Source organism: Penaeus chinensis, chromosome 17 (assembly GCF_019202785.1).
Source record: "Penaeus chinensis breed Huanghai No. 1 chromosome 17, ASM1920278v2, whole genome shotgun sequence".
NCBI lineage: Eukaryota > Metazoa > Arthropoda > Malacostraca > Decapoda > Penaeidae > Penaeus > Penaeus chinensis.
In genome coordinates this window covers 2979093-3004092 of record NC_061835.1, presented here as the reverse complement: position 1 = coordinate 3004092, position 25000 = coordinate 2979093, and the positions used below count along the sequence as shown (strand labels likewise).

Sequence of the window (25000 nt, the reverse complement as noted above, 5' to 3'; positions counted from 1 at the left end):
GTGGGTGTGTGCAGCTGGCTGAATAAACTCGCGGCCACCCAAAGCTTATTGAACTGGTATTTTATCTGGTAATAAGTGTATTCACTTAAAACAATATAAGACGTCAAACAAACGATGGTAAAAAAGTAAGCGAATGTTTAATTTTGCTACTTACATTTTAATATTCAGAGTTAAAAGCCAGAAGTATATGAAGAAAGACATTTCCTGTCATAATTGTCTTATCAAATGTTCATATTTTTCTTAGCTATACTGCTTACAGCTTAAACTTGCAAAAGGATAAAGGTTTCCAATATTGCCTGTTGCCTGTATTGGCCTTTCCCTTTGCATATCATTTAAGCACTGATTGCAGGTTTAACTTGATCACTGGTTGGAAGAACGAAAGAAAATCCATACATGGTATTTGTTCTCCCTTGTTCAGTCATGAAGCATCTTTGTAAAATATATTCGGGTTTTATGTAACATAGACATAATTAGGCGCCGTCAGCTCTTTGGAAGGAAGCTGATTATATGTCGGGAAAGCGTGATAAAAATAATAATTTACCCCCAAAAGGTTTTTCTCAATTGTATATACTTTGGGGGGAGGGGAGCATGCAGTGACATGTTTTTATTGCTTAGTACTGTTCCCCCCCTTCCTTTTCTTAACATCTATGCTTACATAAAGATTTAAGTTTAATTAGGGCTGCAGATAACTAACGGGACTAAAAGTAACATGCTTATAAACTGATGTGTTTTAATTACTGCGTGAAATAATTTCTTGTACAGTCGCTTCATAATTGAACAAGGGAGAGCAAATAAATATATAAGGAACATTCGTTTTTCGCTCCTCGGAATAAATGGTTGAATGGTAATCAAATTGAGTGTTCTGGAAATGGAAGAGGAAATATCGCTACAGACAAGTGTATCATATTTTTATATGCTTTATTTATTCCACTTATTTTTGTCCTTTTTATCATTATTTTAGAAAATTCATCTTTTAGCGAGTGGAAACTGTAAGGAGTAAAAGGTAAGGGCATTGACATTCGCTTAAAAAAACAATGTATTTTTATCAAATACTTGCTTATGCATTTCATTTCAAATGTGAGTAGCAAAACTTATATAGACTTTTTTTTGCAATATAATTTATGTAACAATGTGCAACAGTGTTAACCAGTTCAGTAATTTTAGGGTGGCCGGGAATTTATTCGGCCGGCTGTATAAAAAGCATAAGAATTACATCATATGCCTACTTCATATAATGTTAGTTATCACTGATATCACATATTACAACACGGTAAGACAAATGTTCATGTTAACACAGGAGTAAAACAAAGTAATTTAATGCCATACATGGGTAATGTTTAGCATTTATATGGGCTGCTTTGAATAGAACAGTCGGTTCCGGATGATCACTATGGTATAGATGGTCAAAAGAAGTATAACATTTGTCAGGATATCTGTTAAGCAAGTAATGTTTCAAAGACGATTTGAAGCTTGAAATCAAGGGCTTGAGTGCGATATGTTCGGGGATGGCAGTTCCATACTTTGACTCAATGGGGTAGCGAGTCGTATGAGCGCGTCGGGGCCTTTGGGAAGGTTGCATTTCTAAGTCTAGTGGTCATTCTGTGCAGACATTGCATTGTTTGGGTTACATAAAATTTTGTAGACAGCAATGGCTGATCAATAATTTTTTATATCTTTAAAAATATTAAAATGTACATGAGCATCAGGTGTGTAATCCTATTTTTTGGAATAAAATCTTTGATATTTGTTTAATAGGAATATTTTTTTTCGACGGCGGACTCAACACCTCCCCTTATTACAGTACAGAATGGTTTCGGTTTCAATAGTGAGGCCTCGTCGAAGGAATGATTATCAGCATTTGCCATTTCGCAATATTTTCATCTTGGGTCATGAGGTGCATTTTTGACGGCAAAATAGTTCAAGATTTCTTGATGAATCATGAATTTTGTTCACAACAGCTTTTGATGAATGTTCATGGTCAAATATCTTCGTTTGGTTTCGTAACCAAAAGCTTGCTACCATTTCATGACGTCACGATAATAAACAAACCGCCAGCATGGCAGAAATCAATTAGTGATATTCTCGTCATTATTTACTTTCGTCGCAAATAAATATTATAAAACTACCAAGTTGTAAATAGATCTGTGCCGCCAGAATTATTAACTTAGGTTAAAGCTCTATTATTCTCCAGGGTATGAGTATTGGTTACAAAGATCTATTTTTGCCATGAATTCATTCGGAAGTTATGGACTTTTTTCAACTGTTCTTAGCTTTTGGGCTACATATGTTTTTTTGTTTTTTTTCGGTTAATTCAAAACCAAGGAGAGGAACGCCTTCCTCATCGATAAATGAGTCCTCACATTTGTTGGTTGTGTACACTGATAGCAAGCTGGGTGTTGGGCCTGGTTTGACGAATTCAGCAAGACAACGCAAACCGAAGCAAGCGACTGGTTGCTTGTTTTTCTTGTCAGAAATGCGCCTATGGTCGGGGGGGGGGGGGCGTAGGCGGGCGAGAGGTGGAGGGACGTTGGCGGGGCGAGAGGGGAGGGCGGGGCGAGATAATAATTTCCAAGATTTTGTAATATGTTAATATACCGACAATGTCATCTGTACATAATGACCTCGTCATTACTACTATCACTATCTGCCGATGCGCAGACTATTTTCTGAATAGGGAAGCTATTTTATATCATTGTATATTTTTAACTACACACATGCTGTATGCATGTATGTATGTACGTATGTTTCTTTTACATAATGTTAGAAATAGTAATTTGCATGCAGTAATATGAATCCTTGCATTAATTTTCAATAGATTATCGGAGGTAAATTTCTCCTACCTGAAGCGGTTGCCCGGTAATGAGATTAGTCGAATCAATAGGACGGCGCGGCAGATTATCGTGCTCGCCGAGCGGCCGACCAAGCCTTTGGTGCGTTTCAGGTTGACGTCATCGCTGCGAGTCGGGGCGGGCGAGTCGCCGCGGGCGCTGCGGAGCGGGTGCTCAACACTGCCCACACGCTGGTCGACGCCTACTTGCCACCCCGCGAGGGCGACCTTCACGACACAGGTCAGTCAGGTTGTGACGCCACTAGGAATAGAAATATTCTATTGAAGCTTAAACGAGAAAAAGCTGTAAAGCGGTTATGTAAAACTTGTCCGTGTAAGGGCGAGCTGCCCTACGTGTAGCTTCGATGATGACAGCCACTGATGGATATCTTTGCAAAAGGCAGATTAATTATAGAGCCATTTTATGTAGAAATAACCTTAGCTGTCGGGGATGGGATATTCATACCTGCCATGCCTATTGTGGGTTTAGTTTATTAATCTCATTTGCATTCACTAGTCCTAACCGTTATCTTTGATCTTCGGAAATATTTGTTTATTCTGCTATTAATATTGGTAATAACATTAATCACAACGGCAATAATAATAATAACGGCATCGATATCAAAGGGACAAGGGTATCCGAAAAAACACATTCGAGGAAATTCAGATGAGGTCCCGTAGGTTACTGATTGACTCCTTGGTGGCTGAGCGCTTGAGGAACCATTCGCTTCCGTCGGTACTATATGTACTCGGCGCCATGGAAATGCTTATTTGTGAGCCTGCACGTATTATAATGGGAAATGCCTTTGAGCCTGTGCTAACAAATAGTTGTTGAATATGCATCAGTGTAAATCGATGCCTGTCATACCTACATAAATTTGAAAGTATGAATTGCGGATAAGTCTCTTCAAATGTGTGATGTCTATAATTCCCCAGAAATCTTCAACAGTCGTTATATAGAAAGCGGGAAAAATCATGGAACCAGATTAAGAGTAATTCGATGTTAACGGAAAAAATGCAATTTAATTTTTAAAGCTGAAATACCATTGATATATACAGTATGACAGATGCTAATCGCACAAGCAGTGTGTGTTTGTCGAGTTTATGAAAGACCCAGAAATCAAGGTCTTCTATTCATTGTCAATGAAGTTTCAAGTTTTTTTGTTTTTTTTTTCTCTCTCGCAGTCGCAGAAATCCAAACTCAGAAATCCCAGATTAACAAATCCATTAACTGTGCCCTAGAACGAAAAATGAAAGTCTTGTATTATATATATTTTTTTTATTTGGTTATGTTTACCATCAGGGAGTGATGCTCTATAAGCCAGGTGATTCTGTCCAAACCTCTTTGCTCTGTCGTAAAGACCATCCCCAGAGGTTTTAACATTCCACGGTTAATAAAAGTGTGTGAGAGAACTTGCAGTATAGGGCATGGCCGTGAGATAAGTTCGTTGGAAAAGCAGAAGTTGTTGTGGGCGAAAGGTTGAATGTACGAGGTAATGTCCGATGCTTGTACAAAGAGCGAGTTGCTTCCTTAGGCGTAACGGCTTGTGTCGCCTACAGATGGGCGCGACGCAACGGTGGGCGTAAAGGTGATAGCGCTGGCAGGCAAGACGAGGCGGCGTCTGGCCCGCGCGCTGCATTCGCTCGCTCACCCGCACCACGCCGACGCCGACGCCTGTGCCGCCAGGGATGCATCGGGCAGCTTCCTGGTGAGGAAGGCGCCGCACGCCCTCGCTTGGGGCAAGCAAGCACGTGCTTGTGGCTCTGGTCTTGTTGCGAACGGTCCATTTGCATGCAGCCATTTGATGAGTATACCTATATATATGTACATATAGTTACATCTGTGAGTGTATATAAACATACATGTGTGTATAAATAAATAAATACATACATGGTGTATATACATACATAGATCTATGCATGCATGTGTGTGTATACATACATATATATATATATATATATATATATATATATATATATATATATATATATATATGCATGCATGTGTGTATATAAATACATATATATATATGCATGCATGTGTGTGTATAAATACACACATACATGCATGCATGCGTGCATGCTTATACATACACACATACTTACTTGCATGCATGCGTGCATGCTTATACATACACACATACTTACATGCATGCATGCGTGCATGCTTATACATACACACATACTTACATGCATGTATGCGTGCATGCTTATACATACACACATACTTACATGCATGCATGCGTGCATGCTTATACATACACACATACTTACATGCATGCATGCGTGCATGCTTATACATACACACATACTTACATGCATGCATGCGTGCATGCTTATACATACACACACATACTTACATGCATGCATGCGTGCATGCTTATACATACACACATACATACTTGCATGCATGCGTGCATGCTTATACATACACACATACATACTTGCATGCATGCGTGCATGCTTATACATACACACATACATACTTGCATGCATGCGTGCATGCTTATACATACACACATACATACTTGCATGCATGCGTGCATGCTTATACATACACACATACATACTTGCATGCATGCGTGCATGCTTATACATACACACATACATACTTGCATGCATGCGTGCATGCTTATACATACACACATACATACTTGCATGCATGCGTGCATGCTTATACATACACACATACTTACATGCCTGCATGCTTATACATACACACATACTTACATGCGTGCATGCTTATACATACACACATACTTACATGCGTGCATGCTTATACATACACACATACTTACATGCGTGCATGCTTATACATACACACATACTTACATGCGTGCATGCTTATACATACACACATACTTACATGCGTGCATGCTTATACATACACACATACTTACATGCGTGCATGCTTATACATACACACATACTTACATGCGTGCATGCTTATACATACACACATACTTACATGCGTGCATGCTTATACATACACACATACATGCTTACATGCGTGCATGCGTGCATGCTTATACATATACACATACATGCATGCGTGCATATATGTATATACATACACACATGCACATACATACATGCATTTTATATATTTTATGATATATAAATAGTGTAAACAATAACTATATATTATATATGATACAATGCACAAGTTCAATAGATGCAAATATGTAATTAAAATTTGTTTCTCATTGCAGATTGCCTTCAGTCGGGAGTGTGTGTGTGGCTGGCACTCTGAAGTGACGCGGCAGCCGGAGCCACACGAGGCGGTGCCTGTAGTTTTGAGAGTCGCAAGGACTTCCTACAGGTACCTAAGGAATGTTACGGAGAGTCTTGGGTCACTGGTCCAAGGCCCGGTCGTTGTTGTTCGCAATACCCTGGCTCGGAACGTAGTGAGTGAAGCCCTGAGTGGCGCGGCGGCTAATGGGAGTTACGTCGTGTCCGAGATGCGAGCTTGGGGAGAGTACTTCGTTGTTGTCGTGTCGATGACGCCAAGTCTGATCGAAGAGGCTTCGCTTCGCTCCAGGGTAAAGGGTGTCATGCTACTCGTTTAGATTTCTGTTGATTAGTAGGTGGTTGGGTGTGTTGCAAGGGTTTTAGGCTCCTTATTCAACTTTTTCGATTAACATTTATTCCTTTATTGTACATATTAACATCAAGATATTAACCATTTTTTTCGTTTTTTTTTCCCAGATGTGGGCCGAAGGGTGTTTGGAATCTGTAATGAAAATGAAGTACAAACCCGCCGTTGTGTTGGCAATAAGCTGACTCCATCAGTCGAGGCAAGAGGAACTCCCTGAATTGGTTTTAACGGCTGGAAAATTTCTTTTAATCGGTGTTAGCATTGCTTAATGATTTGGACGTTTGTAATAAGGGCTTGAATATGTTGGTTCGTCAATAAGATTACTTGAAAGCATTTTGTTTTGTTTTTTTGTCATGTAAAGTTACCATTATTTTTCAGAATCGTACTGAACTAAACACCCAAAAAAGGGACAAATCTCCGACAACAATCTACTCTAGTCTCATTCAAAATCCACACAATAATTTAGCCTCACCAACCAGAAATCTAGTCTTTACCTACTACTAAAGTGCGCCTTAATCCAAAATTCCGCATCAAAATCCAATAATTTTGACTAGTCTACCCCACTACCTAGATCTTTAAATATCTTATTGCATAAACACCTCTGCTGAGCGTAGATGAACGAGAGCTTTAGGAATCAGAATATAAATGAAGTGGAATTCTGAACCAAGAAAGGAAGACGAAAGCGGAGAACACGAACGACAACCGCCCATAGAATAGAGGAAGAGGAAACAATGAATAGTATAAAATGAATGGGCTCACGCAGTATACATACACCCAAACTGTCGAACACGCACCAAGCACTTTAGTAAGGTCAGAATGATGTGTCAGCCAACGTGAAAATCCCCTTTCTGCGTTTTTAGGCTGTTGCGCACAAATTGATTTTTAACCTAAGAACGCTTGATTAAACTCGGAAAAAAAACAATTTCTGGAATCTTAATCATAGTAGCTTTTCAGGCTATATTCACTTGCCAAAAAGTTTTGGTTACACATATTTTCACGTGTTTCCAATTTAGTGAAAATATTATTGTATTGTAGTAATGCATCATCACTAATACGATATCTATGCATTGTAGTCTTGGGCGAGAAAATCATAACATTCGAAACCGTCCGTCACCCTTTTGGTATTAAGTTTGCAGCAGGCGAGGCAGCTGCTGTTATTCCGTGATTTTTCTATTTATTCTCGTGCTCTCGCTTTCACATTAAGCTCTGAATATATTATGATGGTGCGGACTAAAAGGGACTGGCATGAAGTGTACGCTTCATTACGCGTTTTGTTTTATTATTTTGACGGGAATAAAATTGTGATTTATGTGGAAGCGAGTGCAATCGCGCTTGTGAAGTAAAAATTGCTGTATTTGTGCTTTTAAAGTATCATTTTTTTTCACCAAGACCCCCGATCCTGTGAACAAAGAAGAATCCCTTAAACCTCACAAACGATAAATTACACAAAATACTGCGATATATAAGCATACAAGTTCGACTCCCGCGGGCGAAGGGGGACTAAGCAATGAACAAATCAACAAATGTAAGTTTTCGAAAGGCAATTTTACTGAAAGTCTTCATAGAAGCAGCCCCCCCAATCCTTTGCCCGTTGTTGTCGTGGGGGGGCTTAGGAGACGAAGACTGAGACCCAATGATGGGGAGCTCCTCAACCTTGGGACTCAGCCATCGACTCAACTAATTTTGCATAGTCTTTTTTCCCACTCATACTTTTCGTTTGTTTCTTCACCAATCCCTTCTACTATCCTCCACCTAAGGTGTGAGAGCCGTGCTGAAAAGATGAAAGGCTGACTTTGTGCCAGTCCTGAACGGCCTGAGGGAACCATGGGCACGGTATTCCCCTACCATACCTGGCCCTTACCCCTCAAGGGGACCCTGAGGGGTGGACTATTTTTTTCCCCAACATACCCCAGGCTTATCATGGCCAATAATGAAGATGTAACCCCACTCTTAGGGGCAATGAGGCTTGCCCCTTTATCAAATAGCCCCAATCCCAGCTCTCCTTTGACCCATCATCAATGCATACTAGTACAGTATCAACCCTAATCAACAACCAACCCCCAGGAGACATTTCTACTCTCCCAACATGCTCAACTTCAACACCTTTACTCACACAATCTTCTTTATCAACCACCCCATCTCCCCTTATTACTACCTTACAACCTTATTGCCCACCTCCCCATAACACTACCCTCCTCAACACTACTCCCTCCTCCACACGTGCCCGCACTCACTTCTACTACCCCCACCTCTACAAGAATCCTAAATACTCTATTTAGCCCAGCCAAATGGGACCGATTTTTCGTGATCCCTCCCACAGCTCCCTACTCTCAAAACACCCTCCTCTTCCAACAATGCCTCCAAAAACAAGTAGGCAAAGTCTCTTTCCGTAGCCGACCCGACCACTCCCGTCTCGTCACAGTAACAACAGAAAACGAAGCTATAGCATTAACAAAACAACTGATCTATATGGTAATCCCATCCCTACAGAACCTCATCCAACCCTCAATACTTGCACCGGAACTGTCTCTATCTCCCCAACAGATTGCCCAATCTATGACAAAGAATGGTCAGATTGTAGAGAGGACTTATCTTGTCTCACAGACTATGATGCAACATATGTACAATGCTACTCCATTCCTCCCAGAGGAAATCGTAAGAAATCCATCAACATTGCCAAAATTACTTTCCGTAGACATGACCTTCCCTTTAATATTATACCAACCTCCTCCTCGTCAGTGCCAAAATTGTTGGCACTGACATTCCACAGCCAGATGCCCACTATGTGCCCAACCTGGCCATACTCAATCAAACTGCTCTGCACAATCACGCACATGTGCAAACTGTGGCGGCCCCCATAATGTATTTTATAGAGGCTGCTCCACCTACAAATTTGAGTGAGGTAGCAACTCTCGGATACAGACGTGAAGCCAGACGTCGTCGACGAGGTTTTTATCTTACCCCCTACTCCAGTAACGTCACTCACTCTGCCAATCCCCCTACCTCCCAAGCTCCTACACCCTCTCCTAAACCCAACCCCCCTCCATCTAACTTCCCCTCTTCTACCTCCTACCTTCCCCAGTCAAATTCTTTTTCCATCCTAAATCCAGACCCCCAATCTCTACTACAGCCCCAACACCTTCCCCTCTCCCTCCCCGCACTACCCGCAGCAGACAGAATAAACGTTCCACCCCCTCTTCCCCTACCTCACAATCACCTCCACCTTCCTTTGCCCCTATTTTTCAGACACCAGACTTCTCTTCCCCTTCTCACAAGAAAACCTTTATCTCACAAAACTCCCCAACCAACTCCACTACAGAAACTCCTGAAGATATCCAGAACTACATAATCGAGTCCCAAACTAATACTCGCCCACCTTCAAATTCTACAACTCCCGCTCCCTCCACACTCAAAGTGACTGCCAATATCCATCCTCCTCCTACTCATATTCTCCCTACACCCAATCCTCCTACCCCATCCCAACAAAACCCTATCCCCCTGACTCCAGCCCCACCTATATTAACCCTCCCACTATCCCCTCTATCCCTTCCACTCCCTCCTGGATACACACGTGAAACCCTCATGTCACAAATACCCTCTTCCCCAGACCCTCTACCTCCCGACACCCCTCCTGATACAACACCATCTCCCCAACCTCATTCTTTATCCCACCCTCTTGCATCTTCCCCTTCAAATTCTCCAACACGCACTGCAATCTTTGCCAGTAAATCAACGAAAGTATAACTATCCTTCATTGGAACATTCGCGGTTTCCGAATGTTCCTCTTTCAGTCCCACATATTCTATTGTCATGCCCACGTCCTCCCTACATAGACATCCCAACTTATCAGACATCCTTACAGAATCTCTCACTTTCTGCTTTGACAACCTGTTTTCCTTCCTCAAACGCATATATATCCTTCACTCGATCTAACCCCTTTACATTACCTCATCCGACCCTAACCCATTCACTCACCAATTCCTTAACCCAGTTTTAACAACTAATCACTAACCCAACCATCCTTCACTAACATTAACTATAGTGCTATATGACCTTAGATGTCTAGCACATTTTTTTTGCTTTTAACCATTAACCATTAACCATTGTTACCGGCAAAATTACTTTCCGTAAACATGACCTACCTACCCTTTAATGTATACATCGGTGGAGAATCCCTCCCTGTCCGACCATATTAACCTCGTCAGTGCCAAAATTGTTGGCGTTTAGGAAATCCTGCCAAACATTGCCGTTCCACAGCCAGATACCTGCTATGTGCCCAACCTGGCCATACTTGATCAAACTGCCCTGCACAGTCACACACATGTGCCAACTGTGGCGGTCCCCATAATGTAATTTATAGAGGCTGCACCACCTACAAATTTGAGTCTGAGGTAGCAACTCTCAGATTCAGACTCGGATTCGCTCTACGTGAAGCTAGACAGGAAGCACGTCGATGAGGTTTTTCTCTTACCCTCTACTCCAGTAATGTCACTTACTCTGCCACTCCCCCTACCTCCCAAGCTCCTAAACCCTCCCCTAAACCTATCCCCCCCTCCAGCTAACTTCCCCTCCTCTGCCTCCTACCTTCCTCAGTCAAATGCTTTTGCCGTCCTAAGTCTAGACACTCCAATCTCTACTACAGCCCCAACACCTTCCCCTCTCCCTCCCGGCACTACCCGCAACAGACTTTCCACCCCCTCTTTCCCTACCACACAATCACCACCTTCCTTTGCCCCTACTCTTCAGATTTCAGTCTTCTCTTCCCCCCCTCATAAGGAAACTATTCTCACAAAACTCCCCAACTAACTCCATTGCAGAATCTCTTGAAGATATTTAAAACTATCTACTCGAGTCCCAAACTAAGAGCAGCCCATACAACTATTCCTCGAACCTCAAGACCCTATATTTCCAAATGTTTTCCATGGTGGAATTCTGATTGCACTAAAGTGCTTTGCTTAAAACGTGCACCCTGGAACAGTTACCGTTACAAACGAGGTACCCCTAATCAACTAACAGCACTTATCTCCTTTAAAAGAGCATCCGTCGTACAATCCAAAATAGCAAAACGAATAGCTGGCGAAATTATGTTTCCTCAATTACATCCTCTACATCTATCTCAAATCTTTGGCGCCGGATTCTTAAACTATCAGGCAAACATCCTCCCTATCCAGCTCGTGTCCACTATATTCATCTCTGATCCTCTCCAAGTCGCTAATGAACTGGGTGACTATTTCAGCCAGGTTAGTAGTGGTTCTCACCTTTCTCCACACTTCTCTTCTATTAAGACCATCAGGGAACTCACCCCATTATCTTCATCCTATCCTCCGCTGCGTCCTATAATGCTCCTTTTCCTTCCCTTGAACTCAGTGCTGCTTTACAGTCGTGCCGCGACACTCATGAAGGCCCTGACGGTATTCACTATCGTATGCTCTGACAACTCCCATCTTCCTCCTTATCCTTCCTATTAACAATTTACAACCACATATGGAAATCAGGTAATTTTCTTTCTCATTGGCGAGAAGCTCTTATCCTCCCCTTCCTGAAACCCAATAAATCAGATAACCTCCCTCAAGACTATCGCCCCATCGCACTAACTAGCTGCTTGTGCAAACCACTAGAGCTAATGGTTAACTTCCGCTTAATGTGGTATCTTGAATCTCACAATCTTCTCTCTCCTTCCCAGTTTAGTTTCTGCCATGCCAAAAGCACAGCTGACCCCCTTGCTCATTTTGAGACATATATTACATCTGCATTTGCACGCCATGAATCTGTACTAGCTAGATTCTTTGACCTAGAAAAAGCATATGATACTACATTGCTGTACCATATTCTCCAACAATTGTCCTCTCTAGGCATATGCGGAAACATGGGTGTCTTTAAAAGGTCTTTTCTCTCCCAACGCACTTTCAAGGTCAAAATTGCCTCTGCAACATCATCCTTCTTTCCTCAAATCGAAGGTGTCTCACAAGGCAGTGTGCTCAGTACCACTTTATTCCTTCTAGCTGTTAATGACATTGTGTCAGTTCTACCACCAGGAGCCCAGTCATCACTATATGTTGATAATTTAACCATCTATGCCTCTGGCACAACCATGCCAAATATCTGCCAATTTCTTCAGTCTGCAATATCATCAGTATCTTCCTGGGCCACAAACCATGGCTTCCACTTTTCTACCTCCAAATCTTTCTCCATCCGTTTTTCCCACACACTTGAAGGTCCCTAACCTCCAATCTTCTTTTATGACACTCCACTTCAATACCGTTTCTCTGGCAAATTCCTAGGCGTCAATTTTGACTCCAAACTGTCCTGGCGAGACCATATCCTTTACTTAAAGAAGAAGCTCGCTGCCGTCTCCAAATCTTACAAACTCTATCCTATATATCCTGGGGCTTAGATTGAAAACTCTCCTTCATCTTCATGTTACCTTGATCCTCTCCACTCTTGATTATGGATGCCATATCTACTCCTCTGCCTCAACTTTTCTCCTTGCCCATCTTGATACAATCCATCACTGTGGTCTTCGCTTAGCCCTAGGTGCCTTCCACTCCTCTCCCGTTGAGAGCCTGTACACTGAATCAGGCATACCATCTCTCTCTCTCTGATCTTATGCTCGATTCTATCAACTTCTCCTCACTAAACTAACTATCCCACGATCCCTACTTCCTACCTTTGCTTCTTCTCCACATTTACCGACTCCTTTCTCCACTCGCATGGATACCCTCCTCTCCCATTCCCCTTTTCCCATCTCCGACCTCTCCCGTTTTCTGTCCATTCTGTCTCTCCATGGCTTATACCTTACCCCCATATTTGATCCTCTGTTTTCCCTGACCCACCACAATATTCCTCCTGCTGTCCTTCTCACCCATTTCCTTGACCATGTCTCCATTCATTCCTCCAGTATTCATGTTTACACTGATGGCTCCAAATCCACCTCCGGTGCTGGTTTTGCAGTAACCTTCCCAACTCGTACTTTCAAATACCCCCTCCCTCCTGAATCCAGTGTCCTTACTACAGAACTGTATGCACTCCTGTGTGTTTCTCGGTCATTTATGTTGGGAAATATGTGCATGCATCTTTGAGTGTGTGTGTGTAATGTTGTAATTTTGAGTGGAAATTGTATAAAAGTTTCCGCATGTTTTTCGTTGTTTGAGTGACGGACGTGTGTGTTTGTGCGTTCTTTTGTAAAAATAAAAAATAGGTAATTGTGTGCATGCATGTGTAAAAAGTTGTAAAATTGTGTGTGCAAGTCTGTGGGGACTCGGACGGTGACGGGAGGGCTGTTACCGAGGAATCTCCCATTTTTTAAATCTTTTTCTAAATTTTCTTATTTTTTTGTGCCTCGTAACTTCTTGCTGATCAGCAAGAAGAGAGAGAGAGAGAGACCGCTATGACGCTCGTCTCCACTGTGCTTGTGTACATGTGTGTATGTGTGTGCGTGTGCGTGTGTGAGAGAGAGACTGCCATGACGCTCGTCCCCACTGTGTTTGTGTTCATGTGTATGTGTGTGTGTGAGAGAGAGAGAGAGAGAGCGAGGGACAGTGACGTCATGCTACGTGACAATATTACGTGATTTTCATGCCATTTCCGACGTCACGTGACGATATCACGGGATTTTCTGGAACCTTCCGGGTAGTTTGGTGAAAAATTACCAGTTTCCCGCGCATACCTCACGTGACCTATCCGATGACTTTTCCAACTCCGAAGAATCAGCCGTGGAGGACGACTCAGATGTGGATTATGACTATGTCCCGCTGGTGGATACTTCCTTGGACTCGGACGAGCCCCTTGCGGAATACATCTGACGGCAGTGGGAGCGCAACGCTCCCAGAACTCCTTCTTTTGTTTGGACAAAGAAGGGGAACTTCGTCCGGCGTCACTGCTTCGAGGGGACACCGGGTGTGCACGCACCCCATGACGAATCGTCCAGCCCGATGGAGATATTCAGCAGCCTATTCTCTGAGGAGTTGTTTCAGACAATTGTGAACGAAACGAATTGCTAAGCAACTTCTTGATTTTTGTGCTCTGCCTTGAAAATGTTATTTTCTTTCTACATGTCCTTTTTAGGAACACCTGTTTTACAATGTCTTTTTTTCTTCCAACTACAGGTATGTTCGACAGAACCTACAAACCCCTTTATCCTACATAAAGGGGTGGGAGGTCCGCTCATATGTCGGCCATAGGTTCCTCATGGGACTTCAGGCGACGGACTCATTGTTGTCCTTGTCGGTGTTCGCCACGACCATGTCCAGGGACCGCTTCGACACCTTACCTCCGTCCTCCACTTCGCTAACAACGAAGGGGAGCACAACACGGAGGACCGGTTGTGATTGCGCCCTGTGATTGACGTCTTGGATTTGATGTACCGTTCCGTTTTCGTCCCCAACAAGAACGTGACTGTCGACGAGAGCTTGTGGGCCTTCAAGGGCAGGCATCAAGCCCTGCAATACAACCCGACCTAGAGGGCTTGGAGGGGCTTGAAGGTCTACAAGCTGTGTTCGTCCGACAGTCCAGAGGTAGGGTATACGGCGGCCTTCAATATCTACATGGGGCAAGATCGCGGCGAGTATGAAGGCCGTCGACGACCTGATGGAGAAGGCGAGTCGGGAACAAATCGACTTCCGGAGTAGCAAAACCGGAATGCTTTGCCTGCAGTGGTTAGACAAGCGTCCTGTGACATTGCCATCCACTGCCCACAAAGGTCGTTACCCTGCCTCCCAACCGCCGAGGGGTGGAGAGGTCGAAGCCCGAGGTCGTTGTCTGTTACAACAACGGTATGAAGGGCGTCGACCCCTCGGATCAGCTGGCGCAGTCATATCCAGCCACCAAGAAGACCATCAAGTGGTATAACGTTTTCTTTTACCTGTTGGATATGACTACTGTCAATGCGCTGGCTGTTCATGGGGCCCTCGGCGGTACATTTTCACAGCACAAGTTCCGTACGGAACTTGTCCGGGAATTGTTGCAGCAAGGTAAGCATCTGACTTTTTGTTTCTTGTATTCTGATTTGATATTATGGTGCTTTTCATTCTACATGTTCATTTTTGAAGATGTAATTTCAATGTCCTTCTTTCTTGCATTTACAGGTGGCCGACCCTCCTCAGAACCAACCTGAGGAGGATCCCCAGCAGGCGCACATACCCGTCGACACCCCTTTCCGGAGGTGGCGGAGATGTGCGTTCTGCTGGAGGACCGACCGGCGCAGGAAGGAGACATGGGTTCCAGCTGCGGCATTCCCTATGTCCGACGCCTGAAAACACTAATTTGTATATATGTATATATTTTTTTTACATATATAAATATGTATATTTTTCAATTTTTGAAGAAGAAAAAAATCGACTTACCAGCGCATTTCTGTGCTCCGCCAAAACAAACTATTTACTTTACACACTCACATTGATCAAACACTCCTAAAATGGAGTATGTACTATAGTCTAAGACAATAAAATCCTTCATATGACATATTATATGGTAACAGTAAACTTTCACATGTTTCTAGAGTGAAAGAAACGGAGGTTGCGGATATACGCAAACCAGCCACCTGAGCGCGCTAAAACTTCGGAGGGATGGGGAGACGGGTAGCGCGAGTTGAGCGCGCGCCCCGGCGAAAGAACCAGCCGTTTGCTTTTGTTCCCCGGAACAACGGCTGCAGGACTGTTTTCCGACCCGTCGGCCTTAGGTTAAAGGCATTCGGGATTGCCCGTTCATCAACTAGCCTATCTAAATTTGAGATCTCTAATTTCCCAACCCCTGCCTTTCCTTTGACCACGGCTCCGACCACTGATACCAGTCCCCCCTCCTCGATGTTTGTTGTTAACTCAGTCCAATTCGAATCACCCAGGTCATTGCTCTAGAATACACCCCTTCCTTTCTCCCAACATCCTCCACTCCATCGCCTACTGCAGAGTCTTCTTCATTGTCTAACCTTTCCCCCTTATTACTACTCTTTATCCATACTGGCGTCCTTTGCACAGCACTGCCTCACTCCACACCACCCCATCTTCCTCCCGCTTTCGTCCTTCTACTGCTTCCACCTTTGCAAACCTCTTGAGTACTCTTTGACCCAGCCAAGTGGAATAGATTCTTTGTGATTCTCCCTACAACCACTAACTCTATGTATATAGATATATATATAGTGTGTGCATATATATGTATATATGTATATATGTATATATGTATATATGTACACACACACACATATATATGTGTGTGTGTGTGTGTGTGTGTACATGTGTATATGCTATATATATGTATATATATATATATGTGTGTGTGTGTGTGTGTGTGTGTGTGTGTGTGTGTGTGTGTGAATATATGTGTATATGTATATATATGTGTATATGTGTATATATATGTGTATATATATGTGTATATATATGTGTATATATATGTGTATATATGTATATATGTGTATATATGTATATATGTGTATATATGTATATATGTGTATATATGTATATATGTGTATATATGTATATATGTGTATATATGTATATATATGTATATATATGTGTATATATTTATATTTATGTGTATATATGTATACATATATGTGTATATATGTATACATATATGTGTATATATGTATACATATATGTGTATATATGTATACATATATGTGTATATATGTATACATATATGTGTATATATGTATACATATATGTGTATATATGTATACATATATGTGTATATATGTATACATATATGTGTATATATGTATACATATATGTGTATATATATGTGTATATATATATGTGTATATATGTATGTGTATAAATATATGCATGTATGTATGTATATATATATATATATATATATATATATGCATATGCATATATATATGTGTATGTATATACATATATATGTGTATATATGTGTGTGTGTATATGTGTGCATAATATGTGTGTGTACATATGTGTGCATAATATGTGTATACATGTGTGTATATGTATGTATCTGTGTATATATATATATGTATATATGTATGTGTATCTGTGTGTATATATATGTATATATGTATATATGTGTGTGTATCTGTGTATATATCTGTATATATATTTGTGTATCTGTGTGTATATATATGTATATATGTGTTTATGTATACATATGTATATATGTGTGTGTATATATCTGTATATATATTTGTGTATCTGTGTGTATATATATATATATATGTGTTTATGTACACATATGTATATATGTGTGTGTATATATGTATATATGTGTATTTGTGTATATATATGTATATATGTGTATACATATATGTATGTATATATGTGTATATGTATATATGTGTATATGTATATATGTGTATAGGTATATATGTGTATATGTATATATGTGTATATATGAAAAGGAGAAAACACACTACCGTGTTGATACTATGGTATAAAAACCCACACTGTAAAACTAGATTTTTCAATTAAATCTAGTTTTACAGTGTGGGTTTTTATACCATGTGTATATATACATATATGTATACATGTGTGTATATATACATATATGTATACATGTGTATATATATACAGACATACACACACATATACATATATATAAATACATATATATACACATGTATATGCACATATGTGTGTGTATATACACACATATACATATGTGTATATGTATATATATATGTGTGTGTATGTGTGTATATATACACATATATATGTTTATATGTGTGTATACACACATACACATGTATATATATGTATGTATATATATGTATGTATATATATATGTATATATATGTATGTATATATATGTATGTATATATATGTATACATATGTATGTATATATATGTATGTATATATATGTATACATATGTATGTATATATATGTATGTATATATATGTATATATATGTATGTATATATATGTATATATATGTATGTATGTATATATATATGTATATATATGTATGTATATATATGTATGTATGTATATATATATATGTATATATATGTATGTATATATATGTATATATATGTATGTATATATATGTATATATATGTATGTATATGTATATGTATATATATGTATATATATGTATGTATATGTATGTATATGTATGTATATGTATGTATATATATGTATATATATATGTATGTATATATGTATGTATATATATGTATATATATATGTATATATATGTATATATATGTGAATACCGTGTACATAAGCACGATTTGTGTACATCATTAGACACAGACCGCGTGGCCCCAGAGAGTAAATGACGAGGTATTTGACGTTGTTTGGCCTCAGCAGACGTGCCTCAGCACCCGCGGGCTCAGGTCGTCTCACCAGCCTTCTGCCCCCCACAGGGCTGGTCGGCTGACCCGCCGACCTCCCCGCACTCGGCACTTACCCAAGACTCGTCGCGGGTGACACCATAACTTGTGTTGTGAGCCGTACTTACGTTAACTATTACTGCTGTTCATCTATAGCCTTTTACAATGTGTATGTATATAAATGTATGTCTATATATATGAATGTATATGTATGTCTATATATATGGATGTATATTTATGTCTTTATATATGGATGTATATGTATGTCTATATATATATGGATGTATATGTATGTCTATATATATGGATGTATATGTATGTCTATATATGGATGTATATGTATGTCTATATATATATGGATGTATATGTATGTCTATATATATGGATGTATATGTATGTCTATATATATATGGATGTATATGTATGTCTATATATATGGATGTGTATATATATGTATGTATGTATAAATATGTATATATATATGCGCGCGCGCGTGTGTGTGTGTGTGTGTGTGTGTGTGTGTGTGTGTGTGTGTGTGTGTGTGTGTGTGTGTGTGTGTGTGTGTGTGTGTGTGTGTGTGTGTGTGCGCGTATGTATATATATGTATGCATGTATATATGTGTGTGTATGTATATATATATTTATATGTATCTATGTGTGTATATATACATATATATGTATATATGTGTGTATCTGTGTATATATATGTATATGTGTAACTGTGTGTATATATACATATATATGTATATGTGTAACTGTGTGTATATATACATATATATTTATATATGTGTGTGTGTGTGTGTATAAATATATGTGTGTATGTATGTGTGTTTATATATACATATATATATATATATATATATATATATATATGTATATGTGTATATATATGTATATATATGTATATATATGTATATATGTGTGAATATATGTATATGTGTGTATATATGTATATATGTGTGTGAATATATGTATATGTGTGTATATATGTATATATGTGTGTGAATATATGTATATGTGTGTATATATGTATATATGTGTGTGTATATATGTATATATGTGTGTGTATATATGTATATATGTGTGTGCATATATGTATATATGTGTGTGTATATATATATACATATACAGCTATGGTTGAGACTTGCTATGTCGAAAAACTAACAATGCCAGGAAATCGCATTTGAAAACCCCCCCACTTCATTATCATCATATTTCCTTTACTGTTTTAAATACTAATAGTCATGTATGTATGTGTGTGTACATATATGTATATATGTGTGTGTACATACATGTATGTATGTGTGTGTACATACATGTATGTATGTGTGTATATATATGTATATATGTGTGTGTGTACATACATGTATGTATGTGTGTGTATTTGTGTATATATATGTATGTGTGTGTGTCTGTGTATATATATGTATGTGTGTGTACATATATGTATATATGTGTGTGTATATATATGTATATATGTGTGTATATATATACATATGTGTTTATATATGTGTGTGTGTATACATGACAGATACATGCAACTCTTGTTTTTGACAAGTTAAAACACGTTTCGTCTCGTACTTTGAAGGGGTTTCCTCTACCGTTAGATTCAGCCAACACTGGTCAGTCCTGAGCAGGTGGTTTCCCTGAGTGTGAAGCCCTTGTATTTTCTCCCGTCCGGTTCCAGGCCCAAACCCTCTTCGCGTGGGTTCGCTTCCCTTCCCAAGAGGTTTGGCTTAATCTTAATAATGGACTAAAGGTTCGTCCAGACCGCCTCTCTTGCCCAAGGCCCGTCGCGTGTTAGGTTCGGTGCTGTGTGTGTGCTCTGTGTTGTCCACTCTGAGGACCTTCCCTGAGTGTGTATGGGTGCGTGTGTGTTTGTCTGCGTGCGTATGTTTTTTTTTTTGTTTGTTTGTTTTTGTAGGTGAGAGATTAAGTGTATGTGTGCCTGTGTGCTTGCGCTTGCGTGAGTGTGCGTGTGCGTAAGCGTGTCTACCTGTCTACGTTACAGAGAACGAATGCGAGAAGCGGAAGAAAACTAAAATGAGTTAAAGTTATCAGATAGAACTTGAGTGAATGAAATGGAGGAAGTTAAGGGGAATAAAATGCTGAGAAGGTTACAGACAAGGCAAAGAAGACAAAGGAAGAGAAGAAAATAGAACAAACAGAGAGCAAGGGTGACCTATAAAATTACCGATATAGAAAATTAAAGGAAGTTAGAGATAACAACATGAAGGTGACCTAAGATTTATAGCGAACAATTCCAAGACAAAATTATGAATAAGAAGGAGACAAGGGAAGTTACAGAAATTGAAGACTTTTCTGGAAAGCCAAATAGAGGCGATAAAGGCGAGTGGTGGATCGCCTGCGGAAAGGAGGGAGCAGCAGCGAAAGGCCGCGAACTCGTGATTAATAGACATTGCACAAACACACACACATACAGTGTTAAAATATATATATATATTCATTGTAACCCTATTGTAGTTTTGCGTTTAATTAATATTATATAATGGAAAATATATTGCAGTATGCTTTTTGTTTATTGAATCAGTGTTGTAGTATCTGGTTCTTCTGGCGGAAAAAAAATGTCACTTCATTAGTTCGATCAGCCGCTACTAGATGGTGCAGCTAAGAGAACCATTTTCAAAAGATTTTATTTGATACAGCTGCCATACATAGATATTAAAAGAATGAAACGTTTTCAAGTTTCAAGAAATATACAGCTATGGTTGAGACTTGCTATGTCGAAAAACAAACAATGCCAGGAAATCGCATTTGAAAACCCCCCCACTTCATTATCATCATATTTCCTTTACTGTTTTAAATACTAATGGTCATTTTCCATAAGTAGGAATTAACCTTTACCCATTCATACTTAAATCTATATATTGTTTGTCTTACATATACGGCTTTTTTTAGTAAACAAAAAACTAGGTGAATATTTGTATTAGGTGTTTGTTGTCCACCAGTCATAATCTATCCAAAAATAATTAGTCTGAGTGCATCGTAATGGAAGAGGAAACCTAATCGAATTATTTACTTTAGTGATATAAAACGAAAAACTAAACTTGAAGCAGGAACAGGAATAGCTAATACCGCCGCGAAAGGGTTAGTAATTGAATAAAAGAAAGTTTGAAAGTTTTAAAATACTAATGGGTTTTGTGGGCTTTCCTGTTAATGTTATTACTAATGCCATCATACTAGCAGTGTAACAAAGAATAGTAATAATAATCATTCATGTGTTAATGATTATATTAATGTATGTCATTCTATCATATTTTACTTATTGTTAGATTGATAAAGATTACAGTGATAATTGTTATTTATATTATTATAATGATTATTATTATAATGATTATTATTATCATTATTATTACTCACCCTTATCATTGTTATTACTATCATTATTATTATTATTACTATTACTATTACTACTATTACCATCATTATCGCCATCACCATCATCGTCGTCATAATCATTATTATGTAATTATATTATTATATTGTATTATTAGTAGTAGTATTAGTATTATCACCATTATTATCATTATTATTATAATTACTATTATTATCATTGTTATTATTATCATTATTATTATCATTATTACTATTATTATCATTATTATTATTATAAGCATTATCATTATTATCAGTAGTATTATTACCATCATCATTATTATTATCATTGTCATTATCATTATCATTGTTATTGTTACTATTATCATTATCACCATCATCATCATCATCATCAATGTTATCATCTGAATTAATAATAATTATAATGATGATAATGATAATAATGATAATAATAATAAGAATAAGAATAATAGTAATAGTAATAGTAATAGTAATAATATAATAATAATAACAATAATAATTAACAATAATAATAATAATTATTATTATTATTATAACAATCATAATAATAAAAATCATAATAATGATGACGATAATGATAACGATGACGATGGCGATAACAACAACAAAAAATGTTATTTATAAAAAGTTGTAGTATCAGTAATAGGAATGATAATAATAATGATAACAACAATGACAATAATAAGGACAATAATAATGGTAATTGTAATGAAAGTAATAATAGCATAACGATAGCGATAATAGTAATTATGACAATAATGATAATGATAATAATAATAATAATAATAATAATAATAATAATAATAATAATAATAATAATAATAATGAGACTGTCAGTACTAATTTAACCGGTATATTATAATAAACATTTTATTAACTCGAACTCAAAACTGTTTTCAAGATGGTCTCATACGTGTTAACTTTAACATATAGCAATGGGTTTCTCTCGAATTTATTCCGTTTATCGATCTCTAACTTCCTATTGTTTCCACCCTCAAAAAATGACCTCGTTATTCAAAGTTATGCACTTGTTTCACCAGCACTCCACTGATTGAGGAGTTGTATACTGATAACCCTCCTCTTCCAGTACTTTGGTTAATTGTCGATTATCTTGATTCTCATCGCCTTCAGAATTCATTTTCACCTTTCTAGCATTCCCTGTAGCTCTAATAGTCTTAGCAGTTCTGCATAATCATCTGGAAAGGCAAAGATATTAGATTCAACATTATTTTCTAACGGAATACACTTTGGCGATACAAGCTTTAAGCAAGTTCCAGGGATGTTATACTCTTCCCTTACACGATTTGCCATAGCCAGGTTTTAGATTATTGGGCAAAGGATTCCTTAGAATCCAAAAAGGTAAAATATCTATCATCTTCCCACTTCTAACTCTTTTAAGTCGCCTGTTTCAGTGAGGATATTAAACTGGCTGTACATCTACCAATTCTGAAATCATGTTGATAGAAAGGATATTCCTTCACGTTTTTCACGTTTGGTTTTGTGTTCTCTCTTATATTGGGTATATGATTGAAGGAAAGATACACAATAGGACCAAATAACTTCACAAAGCAAAAAAAAAAAAATAATAATAATAATAATAATAATAACAATGATAATAATAATAACAGTAACTGAGTGATGACTGATAAATTACACCTCTTTCGCTGTGAACATATCTCATGTATACATTATTTGCATTTGTTGCAATGAACTCTAGCCATATCATACTATTTCCCAGTCCTTAAGTATTGCACCGTTCCTCTGTGCTTTTTGAAGTTCTCTTTCTCCACTGTATTCTTGTCTCTCATGAACTTTTCATTCATTTCACCATGGGTTTTGTCTTCCCGGGCTCTCTGTTCTGTTCTAATCAGATCCGTCTGAGTTTCAGTGACACATACAGCTTGAGCGTCCCTTCACTTGCATTACCGTCTTTCTACGTTCGCGGTCCAACTGCATATCAACAGTGCCTTATTCTTGTTAACAACCTTCTTTAGCATTTTAACCAGTACTGGTTAAAACGACTGATCGCCTTCGTGCAGAATTCTCCAGATTCCTTTCACGACTTCAGAGTTCTCTTTCCTTAAAAAGGCAGCGGCAAAATACGTCTGCCTGGTGCATGTGAGATCCTTTGGGATAAAAGGCATTTGCTAGGCACCGATTAGCAGTCCCGGAATTGGATAGGCCTTGCAAACCGGGAAGATTATACTGCTCAAGGAAAGCATATCGAACATCAAATCTAGGAGAGATTTAATCGATTACCAAACGCCAAAAATGTACAAAAATCGAAAACGATGAAAATTTAAGAAATGGATCTGTAAAAATTTGAAGTAGAAAGGCTAAAGAAATTGATACAGGTGTAATTGACATCCTCGACATCAGCGAAACAAGAATTAAAGGGGAAGGTACACTGTTCCTTGTCCTAGTGTTGCCCTTCATGATGGCGGTGATAATGATGACATTATTCATATCATCATCAATCATTCTGATCCTCTTTTTCCCCATTCCCCTTTATGTTATTATCATACCATCGTGAACTCTACTGGCAATTTAGCAAAATTATTGTTATATACAATGTGCTTATCATTATTTATTTTTCTATCATCATTATTACGATTATCATCACAATCTCTCCCTCTCCCTCTCCCTCTCCCTCTCCCTCTCCCTCTCCCTCTCCCTCTCTGTCCCCCTCCCTCTTCCCTCTCTCTCTCTCTCTCTCTCTCTCTATCTATCTATCTATCTATCTATCTATCTATCTATCTATCTATCTATCTATCTCTATCTCTATCTCTATCTCTATCTCTATCTCTATCTCTATCTCTATCTCTATCTCTATCTCTATCTCTATCTCTATCTCTATCTCTATCTCTATCTCTATCTCTCTATCTCTCTATCTCTCTATCTCTCTATCTC

At 38.7% G+C, this 25000-nt stretch overlaps 1 protein-coding gene across 1 annotated transcript in view; it reads left to right on the top strand.

Moving 5' to 3' along the window:
• The window catches only part of LOC125034210 (perilipin-1-like), an 18149-nt gene extending 11390 nt beyond the window's left edge, over positions 1-6759 (top strand). Inside the window, 5 exon segments of the mRNA XM_047625914.1 lie at positions 2942-3068; positions 4388-4536; positions 6040-6369; positions 6536-6579; positions 6581-6759. Coding sequence (XP_047481870.1) covers positions 2942-3068; positions 4388-4536; positions 6040-6369; positions 6536-6579; positions 6581-6605 — 675 coding nt within the window. The 3' untranslated portion in view covers positions 6606-6759.
• Positions 6760-25000: the final 18241 nt, after the last annotated feature.